Source organism: Mixophyes fleayi, chromosome 8 (assembly GCF_038048845.1).
Source record: "Mixophyes fleayi isolate aMixFle1 chromosome 8, aMixFle1.hap1, whole genome shotgun sequence".
NCBI classification, from domain to species: Eukaryota; Metazoa; Chordata; class Amphibia; order Anura; family Limnodynastidae; genus Mixophyes; species Mixophyes fleayi.
Window position 1 is genome coordinate 104820248 of NC_134409.1, and position 23092 is coordinate 104843339.

The following is a 23092-nucleotide window of genomic DNA, read 5'->3' on the forward strand; positions in this document are numbered from 1 at the left end:
TACAGTGTTGTCCAAATAATTAACCAAAACAAAATAATACACTTTACAAAGTAAAATAAGTTTAATTTAAAAAGAAAACATTAATTAACCCCTACTACGCCTCATCATAACAACTCAATCAGCATCATTAACCCCTTAATAATCATTAAATTCCATCATTAATTAACCCCATCTCATCAATTAATTTCATGCCCATTCATTAGCCCCTCATTACCCCAACATTCTCATTAAAAGAACCCCTTCATCGTAATTAACTTCATTAAGAATATTAACCTCCTTACCCTCATAATCAACCCCCAATCATTATTCCTAACCCCCCTGTATCCTCGTAATTATCCTCATTCATATTCCTCTCCCCCCCCCACTCACCTGTTGCTGATCCGTATGATAGTCAGAGCGTAATTGATCACATATGTCTAAAAACTATTTATATGCACAGTTAATCAATTACAAGTTATAATTAATTTAGAAATGTAAATGAAAGTACAATATAAAAATAAAAATGATGCAGCTCAGGGCCATACTCAGCTCCGGGTCTGGCATGTTGTTTTATTCCTACTTTACATATTCCACCGAAAGGACACACTTCTATTATAGCCCTTGTTTTAAGATCATTTTTTCTGCTCTGTACACCGCAGTGTGAACAGAATGTTACCAGGGCCTGAAACAGGATTAACTGATCCCTAATGAAAATAGACATTTTAATCACACCGACTTTGTTGCAAAACGGATGATGAACCTTGAATCCAACCTGTGCTAGTATGCTGCATATATGATCATAGGTGGGAATGTCTGACCCAGAGATGTCGGTGGTGTATTACCATGACAGTAATTGACATATGCAATATCTTTTCTAAAAAAGGCCCCTGCTGTCGTGGGATGCTGTTAATTACTTTGATGTTAATCCTTGTCTCCAATCCGCCAGTGTAATACACTGCCCAAATCTCCAGGTGAAAAATTCACACATATGTCAATATTCCCTCCTCTAATAGGCGTTAATAACTTTGACGTCAATCACTAGTGATATTCAACCAGTGTACTGTAATACATTTTTCAGGGGAGATATTTCCACCTATGTTCATGATTCAGCATTTATTTTATGTTCGTGATTCAGCATTTATTTCATGCATAGAATGCTCGGTCACGGTGTCACTTGGGATCTCTGGTCCGTATTTCCTGCTCTTTGCACTGTTCACATTGTGGTGAAAGAAGTGAGTGTGGTGGGGCTTACAAATTAAGGCTATAATGTGTTTCATTGCTACTGCACTTCATGTCCCAGGGCTGCACCAGTTTACAGACACAGTTAGCCAGACCCTCCCATATGACCTGTACTGAATGAATTACTGAATTTTGCCCCCCTCTCCATGTATAGCGAATAGTGAGGGGTTCTCCTGGGATCCACCTGTTACTTGAAACGAAGAGACAGCTTTTGACACTAGAAGACTCCAAACACAACATTTGAAAATAACTCTGTGGAAGCTTGTCAGCTTACAGTGTGCATAACTACGGGGAAATGAGCATGAATATGACAGGAAACATATCTGATAGGTTACTATGGTTTTAGTGCAGGTTTGAACCTTTGAGCATGCCTCCCAGTAGTCCCTATATTGACAGGACTGTCCCAATTAGCAGCCGGCATGGGTTCTAGGTAATCTGCGCTTGATTTAGGTGGATCATGGTAGAGGATTTTTTGTGTCCTGATTTTGCTTTTTGGAGTGTTGGGAGGTATACTTTGAACAATGTTAGTAAATAACTGTCAATATATATTTTATCCCAGTCAATGAAGCAGCTCCTCAAAACCTACATTGTGAATATGATGGTTTGACACAGATGAGGTGCAGCTGGGAGGTTAGAAAAGAATTGGTCAGTTCTCTGTCCTACACGTTGTACTACAGAGAGTCACCTACAGATGTCGATAGTGAGGTCTCCTCTTCAATCAGCAGTATATCGGCTAAAAGGTAAGCAAAGTGTTTTTGATGTTTATACTTACATTAATTATATATCCTTGTATATTTGTAATCTGTGGTCAGGCCTGCTCCATGTGTATGGAATATCAACTGGAAAGTCATTCACAAGTGGTTTTGCAGTCCCTCCTCAAAGGTTTACAAGAAGCAGTAGGTGATATCCTTACTCCACCAGTGGTCAACCTGAAAGAACCCTTGCCCAACTCACCAAACAGATAATATACACCTGTGCATGGGAGGTCAGGTCAACACAACGGCCTGATTCATTAAGGAAAAGAAAGTAAATAAAATGAGTAACTTTTCACCTTGGAAAAACCATGTTGCATTGAAGGGGGAAGGTAAATTTAAAATGAGATGACAGATTTATAGATGGGGTTGGGCATGTCCTAGATCAATTTTAAATTTCAGTGTACAAATAAAGCTATCAAGCATTTGAAAGGTGAAAAACAGCCATGATTTAACTTATGTGCAGAATAATATACTAATTTAGACCCCTTGCATTGTAACATGGTTTTGTCCAGGAGAAAACTAACTAATTTTTTGCCTTACTTTCCTTAATGAATAAGGCCCAACATGTTTATTACAGGGAAGTAGGTTTGTGATAGGGTAGGTGTATGGTAAAACATAAACACCATTCTAGTTTATAGATAATCTTGGTGAATAAAGGACTAGCATACCCATCTCTTGTGTAATAATCTCTCTCTAATAGTGCATATAACAGTGGAATGGCCAACCTTTCAGTAGTGCACATTCAGGACTCCATGTTAGTCATTATGAAATAGGACACTAGGGGGTACATTTATCAAGCTGCAGGTTTGAAAAAGTGGAGATGTTCCCTATAGCGACCAACCAGATTCTAGCTATCGTTTTGTAGAATGTACTAAATAAATGATAACTAGAACCTGATTGGTTGCTATAAGCAACAGCTCCACTTTTTAAAACCCGCAGCTTAATAAATTTACCCCTAGGACTCAGTCTTTATTCTGGGTGTTCCTGGGTAAAGTGCAAAATAAATCTCTCTTATAGAAAGTTCTGATTCTGATTGAAACTACATCCTATCATGGTTTAAATATTCCACTAACCTGATAGAACTTCAATCTCTAAATTGTCTCTAGGGAGTGCTTACCTATGTATCCTCATGAAACAATTATAGTGAGGGACATTAATACTCACAAGCCTTCTAGTTTAAGAATGTTAGGATGGCAATAGAGGCGCTTGTGCTTGCAGGGTAATATCAATTGATTACATAACACCTCCAAGTGACCTATCTTCTCTGCTGTGACTGTGGTGACTAACATTGAGCTAGTTTTTTAGCCTGATGATAGCAAGTCTTGGGGCTGCCCAAGGGGATTTCCAGCCCCTAACCTCTACACTGACTGGTAGTAGCAAGGCAGCAGAGGAGTAATAGATTTATATATTACAAGGAAGCAAGAAAGAATCTACAGCCCTAGGTTTTTATAAACTGAACTGTCTTCTATCTTGCTTGTGTGAGGTGAATCAGTGTTTAAATAAATCTCACAGAGAGGTGCTACTACTAAGCTGTTACACACATAAGGATAGTAATACAGAGCGGAGTTTATCTAGGGTAGTGCACTGACAGCCAATAGTATTAAAGGTCGATTACAATTTAATTTATTTATTGAAGTTAAAAGACAAAACTTTATTATCCATTCATTAAAATCCTTATAGAAATAAGGAGACAGCAAAATACTAAAATAACTCATAGGGGCATATTCAATTAGGATTCGCACCCACGATTACGCGCGGTAAAGTGTCATCCCTATGGGGTGCGCACGGAAATCCGTGATGTTGCAGTACCAGGATCCGTGCAGCCACGTGTAACTGCGGGCGCCAATCCTAATTGAATATGCCCCAAAGTGCTCAGTGTAAGGTGACAATACAAATAGTGAAGTTCAAATGTAGATCAAAACAATTATAGATAAATAAAATATTTATCAATCCTCCTATATTAAACATAAATATATATTATAAACACATACTTGCCCACTTTCCCGGAATATCCTGGACTTCAAGGAGAGCAGGCCACCCTTCCGCAAACTGGGATGGGAAACGTGAATTGCGCCATATTGGCCTTACCCCTTTAACACAATGACGCGTACGTGCCAGAATCTTCTGGGTGGGTGGGGAGGATGGGAGTCATAAAGTTGGCAAGTATGTATCAACAGTGCATGTAATAGGGATGTGATTGGATTACACATCTCTCTTGTTTTCGTGTTTATCATCTTGGTTATGACCTTTGTTACCAGGCCAAGCTTATCTATATTTCAGGAGCTATGGTAATCCACAAACTCAGAAGCTCCTTTAAAAAATATGCAGTCTTATCTAATAAATTGTACTGAAATATGTAACAAAATTATTTGCTTCTGAGGTCCTTTATTTAAATAATAAAGGTTTCTACCATTGATATTATGGTTTGCCTTTACCCCAGATTCAGCTTTCTTTGAAATTACCTCTTAGTGTAGTCACAGTATAAACATTTATACAAATCACAGACAGAGCGGGTTTGGCAGAAATATTTATCAATATCATACTGAAAGCTGAACACTTTTGAAAAGACTTAAAATGCTTAACGGGTGATAACACAACCATAGACCTTTTTGGTCTTAACCTTAACCCTTATGTGATATAATAAAAGACACCACATTGACTTGTTGGCAGATAAAACTTTTTTATTTAAATAACCGTTTGTTATTATGGTAGTGGGACAACACTGTACTCAGCCTTGTCTATCCATAAAAGCACCCTAGTATCTACATGTTAATGGGACAACCGTCTCCAGGCATTCCGTAACTTGCACCCTGTGCTAATCGTAACATACCGCAAGCCAGCCCAGAGGAGCTGTACTTACACCGAACCTAAGCCGACTCTTTGAAGGGAACAGGTTCCAAAAGCCTGACTACCATGAATGTGCGCTTCACCCACCTTGCTTATCCTGTACAGTGTTCTCCTGCCACGCCAAAGGCTGAACCAGCCTTAGGACTTCAATACGTGGATTGCTCACACTCACCAAGAGACTCCAAAATACTTCCAAAGCTAAACTAGCACCTGTACCATACCAGGGAACCTGCACCAATTGGCCTTCATACCTCCGGGGCTTAACCAGCACACCAGAACCATACCACGGCCTGCGTTCCTTGTTGGCCCAACATACCTCCGGGACTGAAGCAGCACACCCGTACCATACCACAAGCCCACGCACCAAGTGGCTCATCATTCCTCCGTGCCTGTACTGGCACCCGTATTTTAGAGAACTGGGCCCTCGCATCAATTGGCCACCAAGATTTGGTAATTGTCCCTCTCAGTACAGGGTACTCATATCAGCAGGAAAGGATACACCTCTACCAGGAAGCGATAATGGGAGAAAAGTGATGCTTTCCCTGGAACTAAGAGAGCTCACTAACTCCTCCCTGCTCTTTTAATCTATTCCCTTTGCTCCTGCCCCTTATGACACTTGTCCAGTCATCACCACACCTTCCTGCTTTGTTAACCCGCAGTGATTCAAATAGTTATGCACACAAACCTCAGCTTTTATCTTCCCTTGAGCTTAATCCATCCTTCAGTTGTATTTACCATTTGTGTTTTGCGGAACGTCTCATCAACAAAATTAACTTCTGCTGCAGAGTTGGGTACGATATGGCGACGGTGAATCTGTCGACACCAAAATGTAGACACCAAAATGACGTAAGTCAGGCTGTCGACAAATTCATTTTGTCTACATGTTTAAAAGGTTGACATTGTCAACAATCACAATGTCAGCATTTCAAAGGGCTTTCAGTTCTGACAGCGTGGCAGAGTCCCAGGTTATAAATAGACCTAGCGGCTGTCATTTTTTCATTATGCAATGGGAGCCTGTGTGCGTCGTTTGTAATGGCTTTTTATTTTGCCAAGCATGTTCCAGTGGAATATTATGCTTTATCAAGCTTGAAGAACAGAAGAATTTTCTTTTTCCAAGCTGGAATTAATTTTAACTAGGTATTTCTTGGGGGAAGGGAGGGGGGGGGGGGGGCGGTACCATGACCATAGTTGAAATTTTATTAGGTATTTTTTGGAGGGGACAACCACAGAATTATTACAGATGAAGATCCAGGAATAGGGTGACTATTACTGAGGTTTTTTATTTTTTTCCCAAAAAATTATTTAGGAAATGAGGTGTGTGGTTTATTTAAATTTTGTCTTGGTGCACTACAGGTCACAGTGGGCCCTGGGTTCCAAGGCATGCTGACACTTGTGGTTTCCCAAGTGCAAACATGCCCTGGCAGCCATGGGTATGCTAGTGGTTGTAGTGCTACAAGCACCTGCATGACCAAACTGTTAATGGCAGCCTAGGCTTGCTGGGACCTGCACGAAATGGTGTGTTTTACTATAAATATATATTTAATTGCCCCACACCCACCGCCGAGGGGTTGGGTACTCCTGGGGGGGGTCATCTTTTTTTTGCGGACCCCATCCCCTTAGGAAATCCAGCCCTTTGCTGACCAACATGGGGCTGGCTGTCATTATGGCTGCGGGTTTCCTTGCTATAGTGCCAGCAGTCCTGGCTGGCACAGCCTAGTTCTGGTTTTAGCAATATTGGGGGGGACCGTAGGCACTAGGGTTAATCTGTCTGAGGGCAGGGGAGCACGCTGTTTTTGTTGTTTTCGGGTATTTAACACAGGGGAAAAGTTTGATAAATAGGCCCATAAATTACAACCACAGTTCAAAGGTGCATATGGCATCCCATTAAAGTTGAGACTAAGGCCGGCCCAATCACTGCCAACTCTAAGGACATTTAAAAATTAAATCCTTTTTAGGGACAAAATAGGCTCTATACCCCCTTCTAAGCGACAAACACCCCATATGTGACTTCTTTCCCATCCTTGAAACTCATTTAAATATCTTTTCCCACAAAATGAGATCTCAGTTTTGCATGTGGTCATGAGGGTGCCTGATCCTAATATAAAAAGAGATGATCCAATCCACTCAGTTCCTCCCATCAAAAGGAGCTACATTTTAAAAATGCCACTGTTGTCTTGACCTGTTAATCCATACACTTACCCATATTATCAGGCGCAGTGCAGAACAATGGGTGCATTTATACTACAGGTCTGCAGGTTTACAACTTTGTAAATGATCTTTTATGTTTGTATCGAGATATAATAGAATTGTATTCTAATCAAGTCCATTGATAATGTCTACAGCATTATATACCTGCATAGTGTAATAGAATTACTTTGATCCAGTAACCTAATTAGTATTGTAGAAGCAGTGGCTTGGACTCTACTAACTAACAAATTATTTGCAATTTCAAATATCTTAAGGTCAGATGTACCAAGTTTTACACCATTGTTTATAAGTGTCACAAGATACATTATTATATAAGATCTGTTGGCAGATTTCCCAGTCTAGTAAATACCTGACAAGTAGTAATGAATGTCCAACATGTGTTCCGAATTGCCTGTCGAAGGGGGTAGGTCCCCGAAATGCGTAGCAGGAACACAGACGCTGGTTAACCTGGTTCACACTGTACAAATTGTGATTGGGATTATACTGTATGTTAACACCGTGGCTAGTGCTCACCAACCAAACACAGATGTGTGTCTGTCACAATTACTAGTCCTTGAAATGTAGACTATGTCTCTTCTTCTGCAGAGAGAAGTCATGTGTCAGTGAATCAAATCAAATCAAAGATGGGGTTCCTTATGTACAGTACAGCTGCACTTTACAAGTACCTTCTTCCCAGGCAAATAACTCGTTTTACATCCAGGTCAGACCCAAAGAGGAAGTGAAAACTTTCAAACCTTCTGAAAATAGTGAGTATTATGCTACATAATAAAATTCTCACTCCAGGCAGCTGGAGTAGGATTTCAAGAAGAGTGTTGTATGTAGTAGGGCTTTCGGTGCTAATAAGGTGCTTAGGCCGTTTTAGACCTAATTGCCCATAATCGCTGTGTAAGACATTTGACACTGTGTCCACCTGTGTAAGTGTGCGCCAATAAACTTATGCACAATCGCACATGCATAGTTGTCATGTACATTGTGCTCTTTCAGTTTGACCTTCAGAATGACTTGCAAGAAGTTCAGAAACTTTTATATCTGCTTATTATAGCCCTCCTCTGTTTTGTAGCCCCTTTTTGTTCAAACGTTTAGACGTGTAGACGTTAAGGGCCCTTCACATTAATTAATTTAATTTGCTTGCTGTACAGGATGATTACGGAATGCTGACCAATGGATGGATAGCATGCACAATGTCACTTCATGTGACAGCACGTCTTAAATTCTAACGCACCAAAAAGTATCCGTTTTTGGTGCACTGGCCTTTAAGATACATCCATTGAATATAAGGATCAATGTTTGAATACAGAAGAAATGATACTAAGATAACAAATGCCAGTGGAAAAAACCAAGACTTTTCTGGAAATAACAGGTCAAACCTTTACATTCAACGTGATCACATTAGTGTATTTTTCTTTGTCTCAGTTCAGACTAAGCCTCCCAAAGATCTACAAATAAAGGATCGGTTAAGCCATGGATACATGATGAGGTGGAGCCAACCGGTGGTTGAATTTTCCACTATCCAATTGACATACCAGTTGTGCTACTGGAAGCAGGTACTACAATATGACCATAAACATATGGAGCCTTTTCAGATATTACAGTGTTCTCCCCAGAAAATTTTGCCAAATGGGTGACGTTAAGGAATAGCTGGGTGGGACAGTGTAATACTTTGCAATAATAAACTGCATATGTCATATGTCTTAACCAGTGTACTTAAACCTTAATAACAGTAAAACTTATAACTTTAAATCAAGAAATAACCACACGACAACTAAGTTGGCAAAAGGTAAATTATTTATTTATTTAAACCCTGACCTAATTGGTGGCGAGAGCAGAGCAGTCAGCAGGCAAACGCAAAGCCAAACAGTGGTAGATCCCACTGGTCCCAGGAGTAAACTCCTTTACGATTGACCTGGTGTTAAATTTGGGCTAACGAGGCAGCTGCGCCAATCCTGGACTCGATATTGGCCCCGCTCAAAGCCTGCCAAGGGATCCTTCACTCAGGAGGACCATGAGTCATAATTCTTCGGAGGGTGCAATGGCCCCAGCCATACTGGTAACACCATCTGCTTATTTACGGCTGACTGCCCGCTCTCCTACTAACGATGGCAAACGATGAAGGAACCAAGAGACCGGCCACACCCACAGGGAAAGGATATATACTGAGCACTCTGTCCCTCCCTGTGCCCCTATTGGCCGGATTCTGCACTGTCATAATTAACCCCTTTCCAATGTTAAGTACCTGTCAGACCATATACCATCAGTTTAGGCTCGGTTAGCCTACTTCACTCCTCATAATGAAAACTTTTGGAGGTTATTGCCCACACCTGCCAGAACTGGTAGTCAGTGGTCTAACACACACTGCTGGCTGTAGTGCTCACATAGTGTATGTTCTAATAGAAGATTCAATGGTTATTTTATTATAATTGGACTCTGTTGGGCTCCAAGAACCGAGTGGCAGGTAAAAACAGACAGGTGGTGCACCCAGGAAATAGGTGCTGGGGAGAACACTGTATTAGTATCACTCCCTGCCTCTCTCTTTCTCACACTCTATCTGTCTTTTACCTCTTCTTATTACTCATTTCCATTCTTTGTTATAATTAGTCCTCCAGCTATTTATTAGCTAAACATTAACTATATATTCTGACTCTTTTAGCTTACACTTTAACATGTATATATTCCCTTAACCACTGTGTTTATGACTTTGTAGGGTGACTCAGAATGTCCTGATCAGTCACTGGTCAATGTTTCTGGCAACCTGCCTGAATATTGCATTCCAAGTTCTGAACTTCAAGGTTCCACTTACTATACAGCCAGGGTGCGTGCAAAGCCTGATGGGAAGTCTGGCTATAATGGTCCATGGAGTGACTGGAGTCAAAGTTACTCATGGAAGACCGACAAAGGTAGCGACAATTTTTTACTGTACTTTCACATTTCGCATCTCTATTTTGTCTTTCATTATTCACCTACAGCTCTGTTATTCATCCTTTCAAAGTTCATTCTGATGCTCATTGTCTTTTAAATTTTCCAATATTGTTCATCACATTTCCACAGATTTTATCCATTTTCTGCTGAGCCCTTTCATTTAGCACGCACTTCAGCCAATTGCCACTCTGAATTTTAGCCGATCCATCCAAAAAATCATTTCAGTCAGTGGCTGTCCTTTTTACATGCTCCTTGCTTGCATGCGCCAGGTGCTCTATCATTTGGCAAACATTTTAAAATAGTTTCTAGGGACACTGCTGCAGGTGAATCTAAACATCACGCTGGATACTGTCTCAGTGGACCTCAGCGCACTACAATCCCCATTATGTCATGTGTACTGAAGTTGATTCTAATGCAGTTTTTTTACATTTGAAATAGTTTTCAATAAATATAATTTTATAGAATAGACATTCAAAATAGATGGTAATAATTACATCTAAAAAAGGGTCCCAGTCAATGCCCAATACAAACCTTTAATTTAGAGAGGGAGAGTTAAAAGGTAAGCATAGGTGCCACTATTTTGAAGGGTTGAGGTGTAGTACAGGTGTCAGCATAGGGTATCAGTATTGTGCATGGTGGTAGTGTTTTGTAGCTTGCAGAACAGTGGAAGTCAGTACTGTATTTGGTGCAGTGTAGTGTAGATTTTTGCATAGTGTGGGTGTCAGTATGGTATGTGGTAGCAGTGCAGATTGCAGCTTAGTGTGGGTGTCAGTATGGTATGTGGTAGTAGTGCAGATTGCAGCTTAGTGTGGGTGTCAGTATGGTATGTGGTGGCAATGCAGATTACATCATACTTACCAACTTGCCGAAGTTGGCTTCCGGGAGCGGTGGGCGTGATGGGGCGGGGCCCCAAAATTTGCGTCATTTTTTGGCCCCGCCCCTGTGACGTAATGACACAAACGCGTCATTTGACAGTAGGGGGTGGGGCCAAATGCCGCAATTCTCGGTAAATCATGGCGTTTTGGACCTAATTCTGCCAACTTCACAAGGAAGTAGGCAGAATTCTGCCAGATGCGGGAGATTGCCACACTCTCCCGGGAGTCCGGGAGATTCTCGCGAAATGCGGGAGTCGGGAGAGTTGGCAAGTATGGATTACATTTTAGTGTGGGTGTCAGTATGGTATGTAGTAGCAGTGCAGATTACAGCTTAGTGTGGGTGTTAGTATGGTATGTGGTAGCAGTGCAGATTACATCTTAGTGTGGGTGTCAGTATGGTATGTTGTGTCAGTGCAGATTGCATCTTAGTGTGGGTGTCAGTATGGTATGTGGTAGCAGTGCAGATTACAGTTTAGTGTGGCTGTCAGTATGGTATTTGGTGGCAGTGCAGATTACAGTTTAGTGTTTGTGTCAATATGGTATTTGGTGGCAGTGCAGATTACAGTTTAGTGTGGGTATCAGTATTGTGCTATTTGTATTACAATGTGAATGCCCTTTGTTTTTGAAGTAGAGGTGCATTGTTGGATGTAGCATAATGTAAGTAGTTTAAGTCATAGGCAAACCGAGGGGGGGGGGTTCCTAATGCCTGGAAACCCCCTCCAAGCCTGGGGCAATGTATAATTGAGGTGGCTGGACCCTGCTCCCGCTTCACACAGCTCTGTTTGAAAAGGGAGAGCTGCGTGCACCTAACAGTAGTGCACGCAGCATTGCCCATGTATATTATGGGGATAGGAAGAGTTGGAGAGCAGCCAAGTACTGTCTAAAAGTATAGCCACGCCCCCAAGCATGCTGGTCACGCCCACTGGCAGCATGGTGTGGAAACCCCCCTTTACAAATCCTGCGTTTGCCCCTGTAAGTATTGTGTAGGGTGACAGCATAGTGTAGCTTGTAGTGTGGTGAGGGAGTACTGTGTGGCCGGGATGCAGTATAGTGTTGGTGGAAGCAAAGAGTTAGTATCTGTACTTTGTGAGTGTACTAGGCTAACTAAGGCTGTAGCACAATGTTTGTGTCTATTGTGCAGGGGGGAGGGGGGCAGTGTAAAGACATTGGATACACAGTGCAGGTGTCAATATTGTGTGATAGTAGCAAACCTCCCAATAAGAGGGTGAGAGGTAGGAGTGCCAAGCAACGAGGAATTGACTGCATATGCATATACATGGAAGTGCTACATAATGATGTCAAGTGATGTTTTCAGGAAGGACAGAGAAGGACAAAACTAATAAAACAATCATAAAGTGTGGTATGGTGGACCGTGACCTGTGGAGACTTATGGTAGTAGGAGGACAGTGTAGGGTGAGGATGTTACTGTAACAGGTTGCCAATTCCAGCAAGGGGTCATTTACAATTTGCATTGAGCAATGCTACACTTGTTACCTCAGAATTAATAGTACACATAAATATTAACATAATAATTACAGGAGTTTCACAACATTTTGGTAGGAGGTGTAGTTGTATCAATAAATCTATATTAAAGCAGCAGTCTCAAGAAAAAAAACATATTTTGTTTTTTTTTAGCATAATAAGAAGATTGTCGGTATTAACCATTTGCCTTGTAGGTTGTTCTTCAGGCTGCTATTAAAAATGTATGATGCTGGACTGCCATGGCAACACCACAGTCACATGGCACATATTGTAGTGAGCAGAGAGACTTTCGATTGCCCTTCAGAACTCTATTTGCACTGCGACATCCTCTTTTTTTCCCCACTCTGCCATCACATAATATGCAGTAAGCCTGTGTAATAAACTGACTGTGTCTGGCTATGGCAGTATATTTACATTGCCTCCTTGTTGACAAAGCCACAGCTGGCAGAAAATTAGGGTCACCGTAGTTGGCATAGCCCTCAACCCACCCTCAACATATAATGAGAAGTTTCCTGTTGTCTTGTTGTTTTGCAGTTGTGGATACAAAGACCATATGCATTTATGCATTTGTTATCTCCATAGTGCTCTCAGTTTGTGTATATCAGGGGTACAAGTACTGCAATAGGTGAGTAAACGCAGAAACAATATGATGGACGCTAAAATAATCACTTGTATTGACTATTCATTACTTATTATTTACAGGTACGTTTCCAATACTAGCTCACCTATACATAGTAACAGCAATTAATAGTGACAAGAAAATTAGAATTTTCCTTAATATGTAGGACATTATTCTGCTAAAGGGCTTGTACGTATGGGCTATGTAATCAGGTGGCCTTAAAGCCGGCTACAAACACAGTTTTGCTTTGAATGCTCTATAAAAAGTGAGAACAGAGTACAAAGTTGTGTCTCCGCTTTTAACAGGTATTGTTTTCCAATGCTCCTTGTATGGGACCTAATGGAGATGAGGTAGATTTTCACATAACAAGGCCTTTCTCTATCTCAGGTCTTCTCTCAAACTATCTCACTCCATAGTCTTGAGGCCAGTTTGCCCACTCTTAACAGTTGAGTGAATCTGTCTGTTTCAGAGAAGCTTGCTTTGACTCATTTTATAGTTCATGAGTGCAAATAAGCCATCCCATACAATGTGTCGCCATTAAAGACTTGGCACAGTCCTCCCAGTACAGGTCTGGTAAGAAAACTAGTGTACAGGAACACGGTGGGGTTGCCTATAACAATGAATCAGATGTTTGCATTTCTTTTTCTAAACTACTCTACAAAAATGACAACTGGAACCAGATCGGGCAGTGACACAGTTTTCCCGTGTACTAGTTTTTATAAATGTTCCCAAATGTCACTTCTGAAAACATGGCAAGTGCTGGTATTGAGAACCATAAAATTCTCATGAACCCCTAAACCCTAAATTACAATTGAAAATCACCACCCCCCCCCCCCCCCCAGAAAAAAAATTAATTAGTTCAATTAGTTATAAGTTAGTTAAATACGGCTCCGCCCTCTGGAATTATAATTAATTTCCTGCCAGCGTGGGTGAATGAAGGTGTGTTTATATCACAACTTACACAATCTGCAGTGTTCTATGTGTATGTCCTGCCCCACCTGACATCAGTGCGTTTGTATTCCACAGTGAATAGCTTGCCCTGTGGATTTCAATATGCAGAGCACATACATGCCCAGAAGAATGACACATGTTTACTTTGCAGGTCCTTTAATATAAGCTCTTTTAACCAAAAATATAGGAAATTTACAAACATGGGTCAATAACATACATTAGCATTAAATAATAAAAAAATGTCCACAAAAAAGGGACTAACCATTTAGTTATACTTCCACAACCTCCCACTAACAAAAGTAGAAACTATTGTCTGGAGTCATCTAGCTGACGACAGGGATCTAATAAAATGAGTTTCACACTGCTATATAGTGAGGAGTCTGTGTCTTCATCGGATGGCACTTCTACGATCAACTTAGTAAATGCAAGATGGTAAAATGATGACAGACAACATCTGGCCTGAACAACTCTCCAAACTGTCTAAACTTCTTTCTCACAAAACAGAGGGCGAGTAGGCCCAAGGGAAGACAAGTGCAGAGAGTGGGCCCTCCATCCTCATCTGCACAATGGGGGGATGGGTGGGGAAGAAGGGAGGTGGAGGGAGGGGTTAGGAATAGGGCCAATAGGAATTCAATAAGACAGAAAAGATGTGAGAGAAAAGTCAGACATTAGGGAAAAAATGGGATTTAAAAGAGGCTACAAGAATGCTGTGGGCAACCTGCCTTTATTTTTTCCACATATGTCACCATGATATTATTATATTAAGTATTAAATGGTTGATGTATTTTGTGGGCCACAACAGATACATACACCGTGGAAATATACTATTTTAGTCTAATAATATAAAAACATGCAAATAACATAATTTCTACATTAAAATGCAAATTAGTGCTGAGTAATCACAGCACCTGTATCAAATACTGCAAATCCATAAATACAATCTCAGTGGCATAAAAAAAATCACAATGGGATAAATTGGTCCTCTAATGCATATAGATTTCCTCCAGAGGAAAATAAGGGATATCCAAATGTCTGTCTTTTTCCAATTCCTCTGAGTTAAGAGAAAAACTCAGAGAGAAAAAAATACCATAGGCGTCATTGGCAATAGGGAGATCAAGGTTCCAAAACTAGATTTTATTATATCCGCAGAATAGTGACTCATGACAGTCACTTGAAGAGTTCAATTAAGCTTTTGATAGATATGAGCACAACATAGAACTGCGCATATCTCTAAAAGAATTTCCTTGGGCATATTCGCATCAGACCTACTTTCCTAGTGCTGTTTTATATATTGAGACACCTGTTTGGAGCGACTGAATCTTTTTGATGCTTTTGCACTATATCGCTGCACTTTTCAGTAGTACGTGTGGAGATTGCGGAGAAGGAATCTTTGTGGAACCTCTCGGTTCTTGGGGGAAGGAGGAACAGTATAACCACCGCATATATTGGGTTAGATTTACCCACTAATTAGGCTCCGATGCCCAACGGAGCAGCGTGAACATCCAGTCATCTGCTAAGGTGGTTGATTACTTTATACAGGCTCCTTTATGCTTGGAGAAGAGATATACCCCCTCGTACATATTGACTATATGCTCATGATATCAAGGAGATTCTAGTTCATTCCCTCTCACACTATCATCATTACCATCATCATTGGCAGGGGCAGGGGGGCATCTACCTCTGGGGCTGGTCCCATAATAGGCTACTTTGGGCTGGGTCACTGGGCCAACGACATTTTTTCTTTTAAAATAGGCTTCTGCGTCGAGTCTTTTGCCCCCCTGGCTAAAGTTAGCCAGCCCTCCCCTGATCATTGGGCAGAGTTATGTGCAGTTCTATGTTGTGCTCATATCTATCAAAAGCTTAGTCAAGCTCTTCTATTGACTGTCATTAGTCACGATTCTGTGGATATAATAAAATCTAGTTCTGGAACCTTGATGTCCCTATTGTCATTGGCACCTATGGTAATTTTTTTCTCCTTTATTCAACTCAGAGGAATGGATAAAGACAGATATTTGGATATCCCTTATTTTCATCTGGAGGAAATCTATATGCATTAGAGGACTTATCCAGTTTATCCCATTGCGATTTTTTCATGCCGCTGAGATTGTATTTATGGATTGCACTATATGATAGAGGTGTTGTGATTACTGAGCACTAATTTCCATTTTAATGTAGAAATTGTGTATGTTTGCATGTTTTCATATTATTAAGCTAAATTATTATGTTTCCGCAGTATATGTGTCTGTTGCGGCCCAGGTACATCATTGCATTTGCGTTTTTTCAGATACTTGTTTCTTTGGGGGACCAAAGACCACTTACAATTGGTGGCCTCGACCACAGCCTATCAAGCGCCCAAAGATTTACTGTGTTTGTTTGATGTATTTTGTGGCTGGTGGGGGTGGCGAGGGCACCAACTGGTATGTGACTTATTGTTTCTCTCTCTTTAGATTGAGACAGAGGTGGAATGACTCCCTACCCAACCCCAGCAAAAGTGAACTACTCAGCAAGCTCCCACTGGTGAGTACCTCCCAGCAGAATGATTAAAGGTCGGAGAGACAAACGACATTAAGATTTTAAAGCAGAGTGAACTAAAGATAAGAGGAATGCATTGCTTAAAGAATGTATGTTATTAACAAGATTATGGGGTATGTTTATTAGAGGTTAAAAACCCCTATTGCCTGCAGAAGCCCCTACCGACAATAAGATTTGCTGGGTATTGTGGTGGTGCAGGAGAAATTTAATGTAAGAAATGCTTTATTCTTTGAACAAATCATTTTTTTCAAATGACAAATTATTTTATTAAATATTATATTTTATTTTTTATTATTATTATTATTATTATTATTATTTTATTTTTATTACTGAAAAGTCGAAGTCTCCACTGAGCAATGTGTGAACCGCTAAACCATTTAAACATGTATTAAAGAGGTGTGATAGGCACACTAACCCTTAATCCATGCAATGTAAATAATAAATATAATAGACGATATTACTGTTACAACACTTCATCTAGTTTCTAAAAGGTTATTCCTAAAGCTTAAACTTGTTTACTTACAGAGCCATTATTTTGTCTATATCTCATAATACCGTTATCTCCTCCACAAATCATCTTGTTAGTCGTTTTCATGTGTCATAATTAGAGATGGGCGGGCTCGGTTCCCCGAGAACCGAACCCGCCCGAACTTTGCCTATCCGAGTACCGAGCCGAGCAGGCTCCGTACTCTCCCGCCCACTCGGATTCCAAATCGAGGCCCGAACGTCATCGTGACGTCGTCGGATCTCAGGGCTCGGTTCTCGCGATATTTGAAAATTATAAATACCTGCCTCCACAGCAATCCATAGCCATTTGACAGAGGGAGAGAGCAGGGTGTAGTCACAGGCTGATTAGAGTAGGGACAGAGAATACAATTCTGATTACAATTCTGATTACAATTCTGATTACAATTCTGATTACAATTCTGATAACAATTCTGATTACAATTCTGATTACAATTCTGATAACAATTGATAGAGAAGAGAGGAGGATAGAGGAGTCTTTTTTTTTCAATATTTGGCACTACAAGTGCTTTGGGGTGTCTCCCATTATTTTGCATTAATATTTCTGGCTGTCAAAAGTACTATTTTTCAGCAGACTAAAAATATAATATTTAGCACTCCCAAGTGCTTTTGGGGTGTCCCCCATTCTTTTGCATTAATATTTCTGGCTGTCAAAAGTCATATTTGTCAGCAGTATCTAAAACAATTTGTAGCACTACAAGTGCGTTTGGCTCATAATGGATTCAAAGCAGTCCACATATGAGCAGAATCAGCAACCAGGTTCTGTCACCAGTCCTGATGGTAGTGTTCCCCGTACGTCATCTGGGAAAGACGATGTCAAACTACACAGTCTTTTGAAATCAGTCAAAAAAACACACACCCACAAAAATTTTACTGTGTTGAAGTGCAAAAGAAGTGTAACTGAGGAAAAGTTAACTGCCGATAAAAAAAAAATTGTCAACATGCCATTCTACACCCGCAGTGGCAAAGAAAGAATGAGGCCTTCGCCTTTCTCTATTAGTGGCAGATCAAAAAATGTTACTGAGCCTTTTTCTTGTACGGACACTCATGACAAAGTAAAACCAAGTAATTTGGAGTCTAAAAGTGGTGCAGTGGTGCAAAAGTACTGTTACGTGTGAAAGCCGAGCTGCAAGAAAACAGTAAGGCATTAGAGGATAATGTATGCTCTGAATCAGAAATGACACCAATCCCTGGGGAGAGTCCATCCACCAGTGGTATGTCTAATCGTGAGCATTCTGTTAGTGACAGTGTACCCATAAAGAAGGTTCTTTCAGCAGTTCTGCTGATGTGTGCCTTAACAGCCCGAGTGTAGTCGGTGATACACCAATTGAGGATGCCGCTTTTGAATTAGAAGAGGATGAGGGGGAGATTTGTGTAGGCGATGAGGGCACTAATGATGATGTTGATGATTATGATGCAGACAGATACCAAATTGCCTTTCTCAATTACTATTTATATTCTAGACTCTATAACGGCTGAATAGTTTACTATTTTACTCCTAGTGGAGAGGGGGTCTGATGCAGACAGATACCAAACTACCTTGGTCCATTTATTTTTACTTAATAATTCCACAGTCTATGCAGGCTGTTTTTTTTCTATTCAACTACAAGTGTAGGGCGGGGGGGGAGGCATAGATAGCCACTAAACTACCGTGGTCCATTTATTTTTACTTTCTAATTCCACAGTCTATGCAGGCTGCTTTTTTTCTATTCAACTACAAGTGGAGGGTGTAATATACACGCAAAGACGATGGCTGCATTGCCAATAGGCAAAGATGAAGAGGAAGACAACCAGGTTTGTGTGGAGAATTAAGGATGGCCTGCCAGGGATTAAACTGTTTTCTTCCTAATTTATTAGCTTTAGAATTACCTTACTTATACAAGAAACAGGTGGAGCACTAAATTAGGTTATTTTATGCCCAAAAGCATTGAGTTTTAAACAAAATTGCAAAACAAAACCAAACAAAACCAAAACCAAAACACGCAAGGGCGGTTTGGCAAAACCAAACCCAAAACACGACGGTAATCCAGATCCAAAACCAAAACCAAAACACGGGGGTCAGTGAGCATCTCTAGTCATAATACAACATTCTGGCTGATGTAATTTATGGTGTGCTTTGATGTCACTGGTAGCATGGTGAGGCTGGAACATCTGAAATATTGAAATAAAGCAGATAACAGGAATATGTACACAACAGCTTCTTTCTATGAGTAACATCTGCATCCCACTTTATAAGGTATAATTAAGTGAAAACATATGTTTGAGGATATACTGCCTTATTGTAGCCCACTCATGTCAGGTAGACATGGTGTGTATTGTTTTTATGTGTGTACACATAAGGGGTCCTGCATCTGCCATAGTGAGTAAGAATTGATATTTGTGTTTGGGCTGGGACAGTCTGGGCTCTGATTTGAGGAACTGGATATGTCCTGATTGGTCATGTTATGATTGATAGACCATTTATCCAACCCAATGTTGTAATGCTTTAAGGGGTTGGCCCTTGAGGAAATTATTTAAGTAGTTTATGAATGAAACAGAGCATTACACCCCAGTGGTGAGGTATCCAGTCTACAGGATAAGGTGACTGGTGAGAAACTAGTGTGAGTTTTACTTGCCTCTATCCCAATCATCCTCAGCCTCCTGACAACAGTTGGTACCCGCTGCTGCTCCCCTGAGTGTAAGTTCCATTGATAGCTTTCTGCTGACTTAAGAAGCTGTTTGCTTCCCCTGAGTTATTCCAGAAAAGCATTTGAAAAGGCATTAGTGATTGGTGTCCATTACTTTCGCAATCAACCATATGCCAATAAGAATCATCAGAGCCATGAGGGCTGTGGTTCAATCCTTCCTACATTTTTAAAGCTTACCTTATCCCTGATGATACTATTCACACTAATGCACCCTCACAGTTGTTCCAATCTCCACTCTGTGCCACACTTGCTCCTTTTGTTTCAGCTGCGCCCTCTTCATCTTAGAATGTAAGCTAATGAGCAGGGTCCTCCATACCCTTTGTTTTCATGTCTGCTTTTATTTTGTCTACCTTTTCTGTCCCTGTTTTATGTATGTCCTTGTTTTATGTATGACTTGTTTTCCCTACTGTGCGGCGCTGCTGAGCACTGTCACGACTTGCAAATCTACGTTCTTAATAATAATAATAATAATAATAATAATAATAATAATAATAATAATGTAGCATAAGGATCCTTACTACAGCTGTAGCCCTCTGGCTGGAAGGATGGTTTGATTTAAATAGTACGTTTCATTGTTTTTCCCTTTGATTGGACTATGCCTCACCTCACATATGGTCATTTCCATTGTTTTTACCCATCACAATTAGAGATGGGCAGGCTCGGTTTCCTGAAAACCGAACCCACCCAAACTTCGGGGATCCGAGTACTGAGCCGAGATGGCTCGGTACTTTCGTGCTATTTCGGATTCAAAATGAGGCAAAACATCATCGTGATGTCGTCGGATCTCGGATCTCACGAGTTTTGGAATCTTTAAACACCGCCCTCCACGGCGATCTAGCGCCATTTGAGAGAGGGATACAGAAGGGGTAGGATAGAGTGGCAAAGACAAGAGCTCCATTGCTGAAATACCAATATACAAGTCCTTGCAGGGTTTTTTTCTGCATTCGCACCAATAAGTGTAGGGTGTGATATGCACCTAAAGAGAAGAGCTGCATTGATAATTTTGTCATTGCTGAAATACAAATATAATATACTAGTCCTTGCAGGCTTATTTTCTGAATTTGCACCAAAAAGTGTAGGGTGTTATATACACACAAAGACAAGAGCTCTATTGCTGAATTTGTCATTGCTAAAATACAAATATACTAGTCCTTGCAGGCTTTTCTTCTGAATTTGCACCAAAAACTGTATGGTGTTATATACACTTTTTGCTGGGAATTACAATGGCTCTCTTTAGTGCATTGCCTGGCACCCTGGATTGCTGTGTGTCTGAAGTCAGTGCGCCCTTAATGCCTTTAAATTTAAAGCGCCAATGTGAAGACCCCGCAGGGACACTGTTTAAACACTGCATTGGCGCTTTAAATTTAAAGGCATTAAGGGCGCACTGACGTCACACAGTGCTGCTGGAAACCTGCACAGTCGGAAGGAGGTGCTGTCAACCTTCTGCTGGCATCGGAGATCTGGAGAGTCGTTTTGCAGGTAAGTCTGTCATTGTACCTGGAGTTTTTTACTTAAATCGTTCTTATATTGTAGGTGTCCTCTGTGGTGGTGTTATGGTAATCGCTTCAGCTCTTATTCCGCTCTTATCACAATGATGTCACATTTTGTCACATCCACTTCCATAATGCTTTTTACTATGGATACATATGGGCTGAGAGATATAAGTTTAAAAGAAAATTACACATAAAATGGAGCAATCATTGAATAAGTGCGTATTATAAAGCCAATAATTATTATCATATATACAGTAAGATGAATGACAAAGGGACTCTAAAATGACAATTTTCAATAACACCTTTTTCTGCATTTTTAAGGGATATTGGAATCTGAATTTATCGCCATTCATTGACCAAGATTTCTATGCAGAAAAGGAAGGGCTCTCAGTCTGTTTACAAATCAGGTAAGAAATGGGGCGGCATTTGTTATCCTAAGGTTAAAGAGTTACAAAGGGTTGTAGCCGACAATGTCTACACAGTTTCAAAGTTGCTGTCAGTGGCTGTTCTCACCAGAGTTTGTGTATAAACAGTGCTCATAGTGAGTCAATATTATGCCGTCACAACACACCGGCACTTCTTACTACTTTCTTTGAAGCTGGTCTAAGCTGCCTGGGTTTATATATAGTTAATTCACAGTTTCTATATTTACATCAGTGCTGTGTTTATGGTCGGCCTGGGAGGGAATGCAAGGATAGTGCCACTAGGAATCACCCATTGGCGGAACTACCATTGATGCAGCAGGTGCGGTGCACCAGGCCCCATGGAGATAATGGGTCCCACTGCACTGGGAACTAGCGAGCTGTGCGCCCCGGTTTCCTCCTCCTCGTTTCCCTGCATCGGACCCAACAGCTCGGTAGTTGCACCTCTGTAATCGCCCACCTGTCAGTTCCAGAAGACGGAGTAATACATTGCGTGACCAGTGCAATGTGAAAGTGATCTATTTGCTGCATTTCATAGTAAAGCCGCAGCAGCTCTATAGTGGCTGTAATAGGGTTTTATTTCTATTGGCGCTATCCTGGCACTCCATCCCCATAAACCCAGTCACGTTCCTCGACAATTCATTGTTACATGAGAGGCTGTCTGCAGGTAGTAGGACCAGCTGGTTTTGGCCATTGTCTTTTAAAACAGTCTGTGAATCGATGATGGGAAATTTTATTAAAACATGTTGTGGAAGGGGACAGGGGGTTAACATCATGAAGCTTGGTGAACTTGTATTCCTTTTGTTTTTATAAATAAAATACAGTTACATTGATTTCCATGAAAACCTTTCGGGCCCGATTCATTAAGGAACTTAGGCAAGAATTTGAGTAAGTTTTCTTACTTAAGTTGTATGGACAAAATCATGTTACAATACAAGGGGTGCAAATTAGTTTATTATTTTGCACACAAATATCAACTTTAAATTTAGGTGTGTAAATAAGCTAGTATAAGTATTTGTGTGCTACATGAAAAAACAGCCAGTATTTAACTTATGTGCAAAATAATAAACTAATTTGCACCCCTTGCATTATAACATGGTTTTGTTCAGAAAACTTTATTAAGACAACTTACTCAATTCTTGCCTAAGTTCCTTATTGAATCAGTCCCTTCATTGTATTAAAATTGACCCCTTAGCAACACTATATTTACTATATACTGTATGCTTCCTTTTTTGGTCCTGCCCAAAATGTATGCTTCTGTACATTTACAGATCAGTCACGTTCATCAATTAAAGCATAGTATAGTATTTAAAACTCATACTAGTCAACTTGTAAGATGTTCCCTCTGGAATCTGCCAAAGGAGAGATGTGCGAGGGTGTGGCCAATGAGGTTCCAGTCATGATGGCCGCGCACCAACTGTGCAATGCCGCGATTTACAACATTGCACAGCGGGCCATGATGGGATTCAGTGCAAATCGTGGGAGGAAGTGAGAGAAGTGGAGGTATTGGACAGAAGGGGAAGAGGGGTTACCTGAATGATATTGGGGAAAATGGAGAGACA

General features: G+C 40.6%; 1 protein-coding gene across 2 annotated transcripts in view; it reads left to right on the plus strand.

Moving 5' to 3' along the window:
- The window catches only part of CSF2RB (colony stimulating factor 2 receptor subunit beta), a 50798-nt gene that overhangs the window by 20430 nt on the left and 7276 nt on the right, over window positions 1–23092 (plus strand). For both annotated transcript variants that reach the window (XM_075183063.1, XM_075183062.1), the window contains exons 7-13: window positions 1778–1958; window positions 7614–7774; window positions 8442–8572; window positions 9730–9922; window positions 12836–12926; window positions 16319–16388; window positions 21430–21515. In XM_075183063.1, the coding sequence (XP_075039164.1) occupies window positions 1778–1958; window positions 7614–7774; window positions 8442–8572; window positions 9730–9922; window positions 12836–12926; window positions 16319–16388; window positions 21430–21515 (913 nt within the window). The remainder of the gene's footprint in view (window positions 1–1777; window positions 1959–7613; window positions 7775–8441; window positions 8573–9729; window positions 9923–12835; window positions 12927–16318; window positions 16389–21429; window positions 21516–23092) is intronic.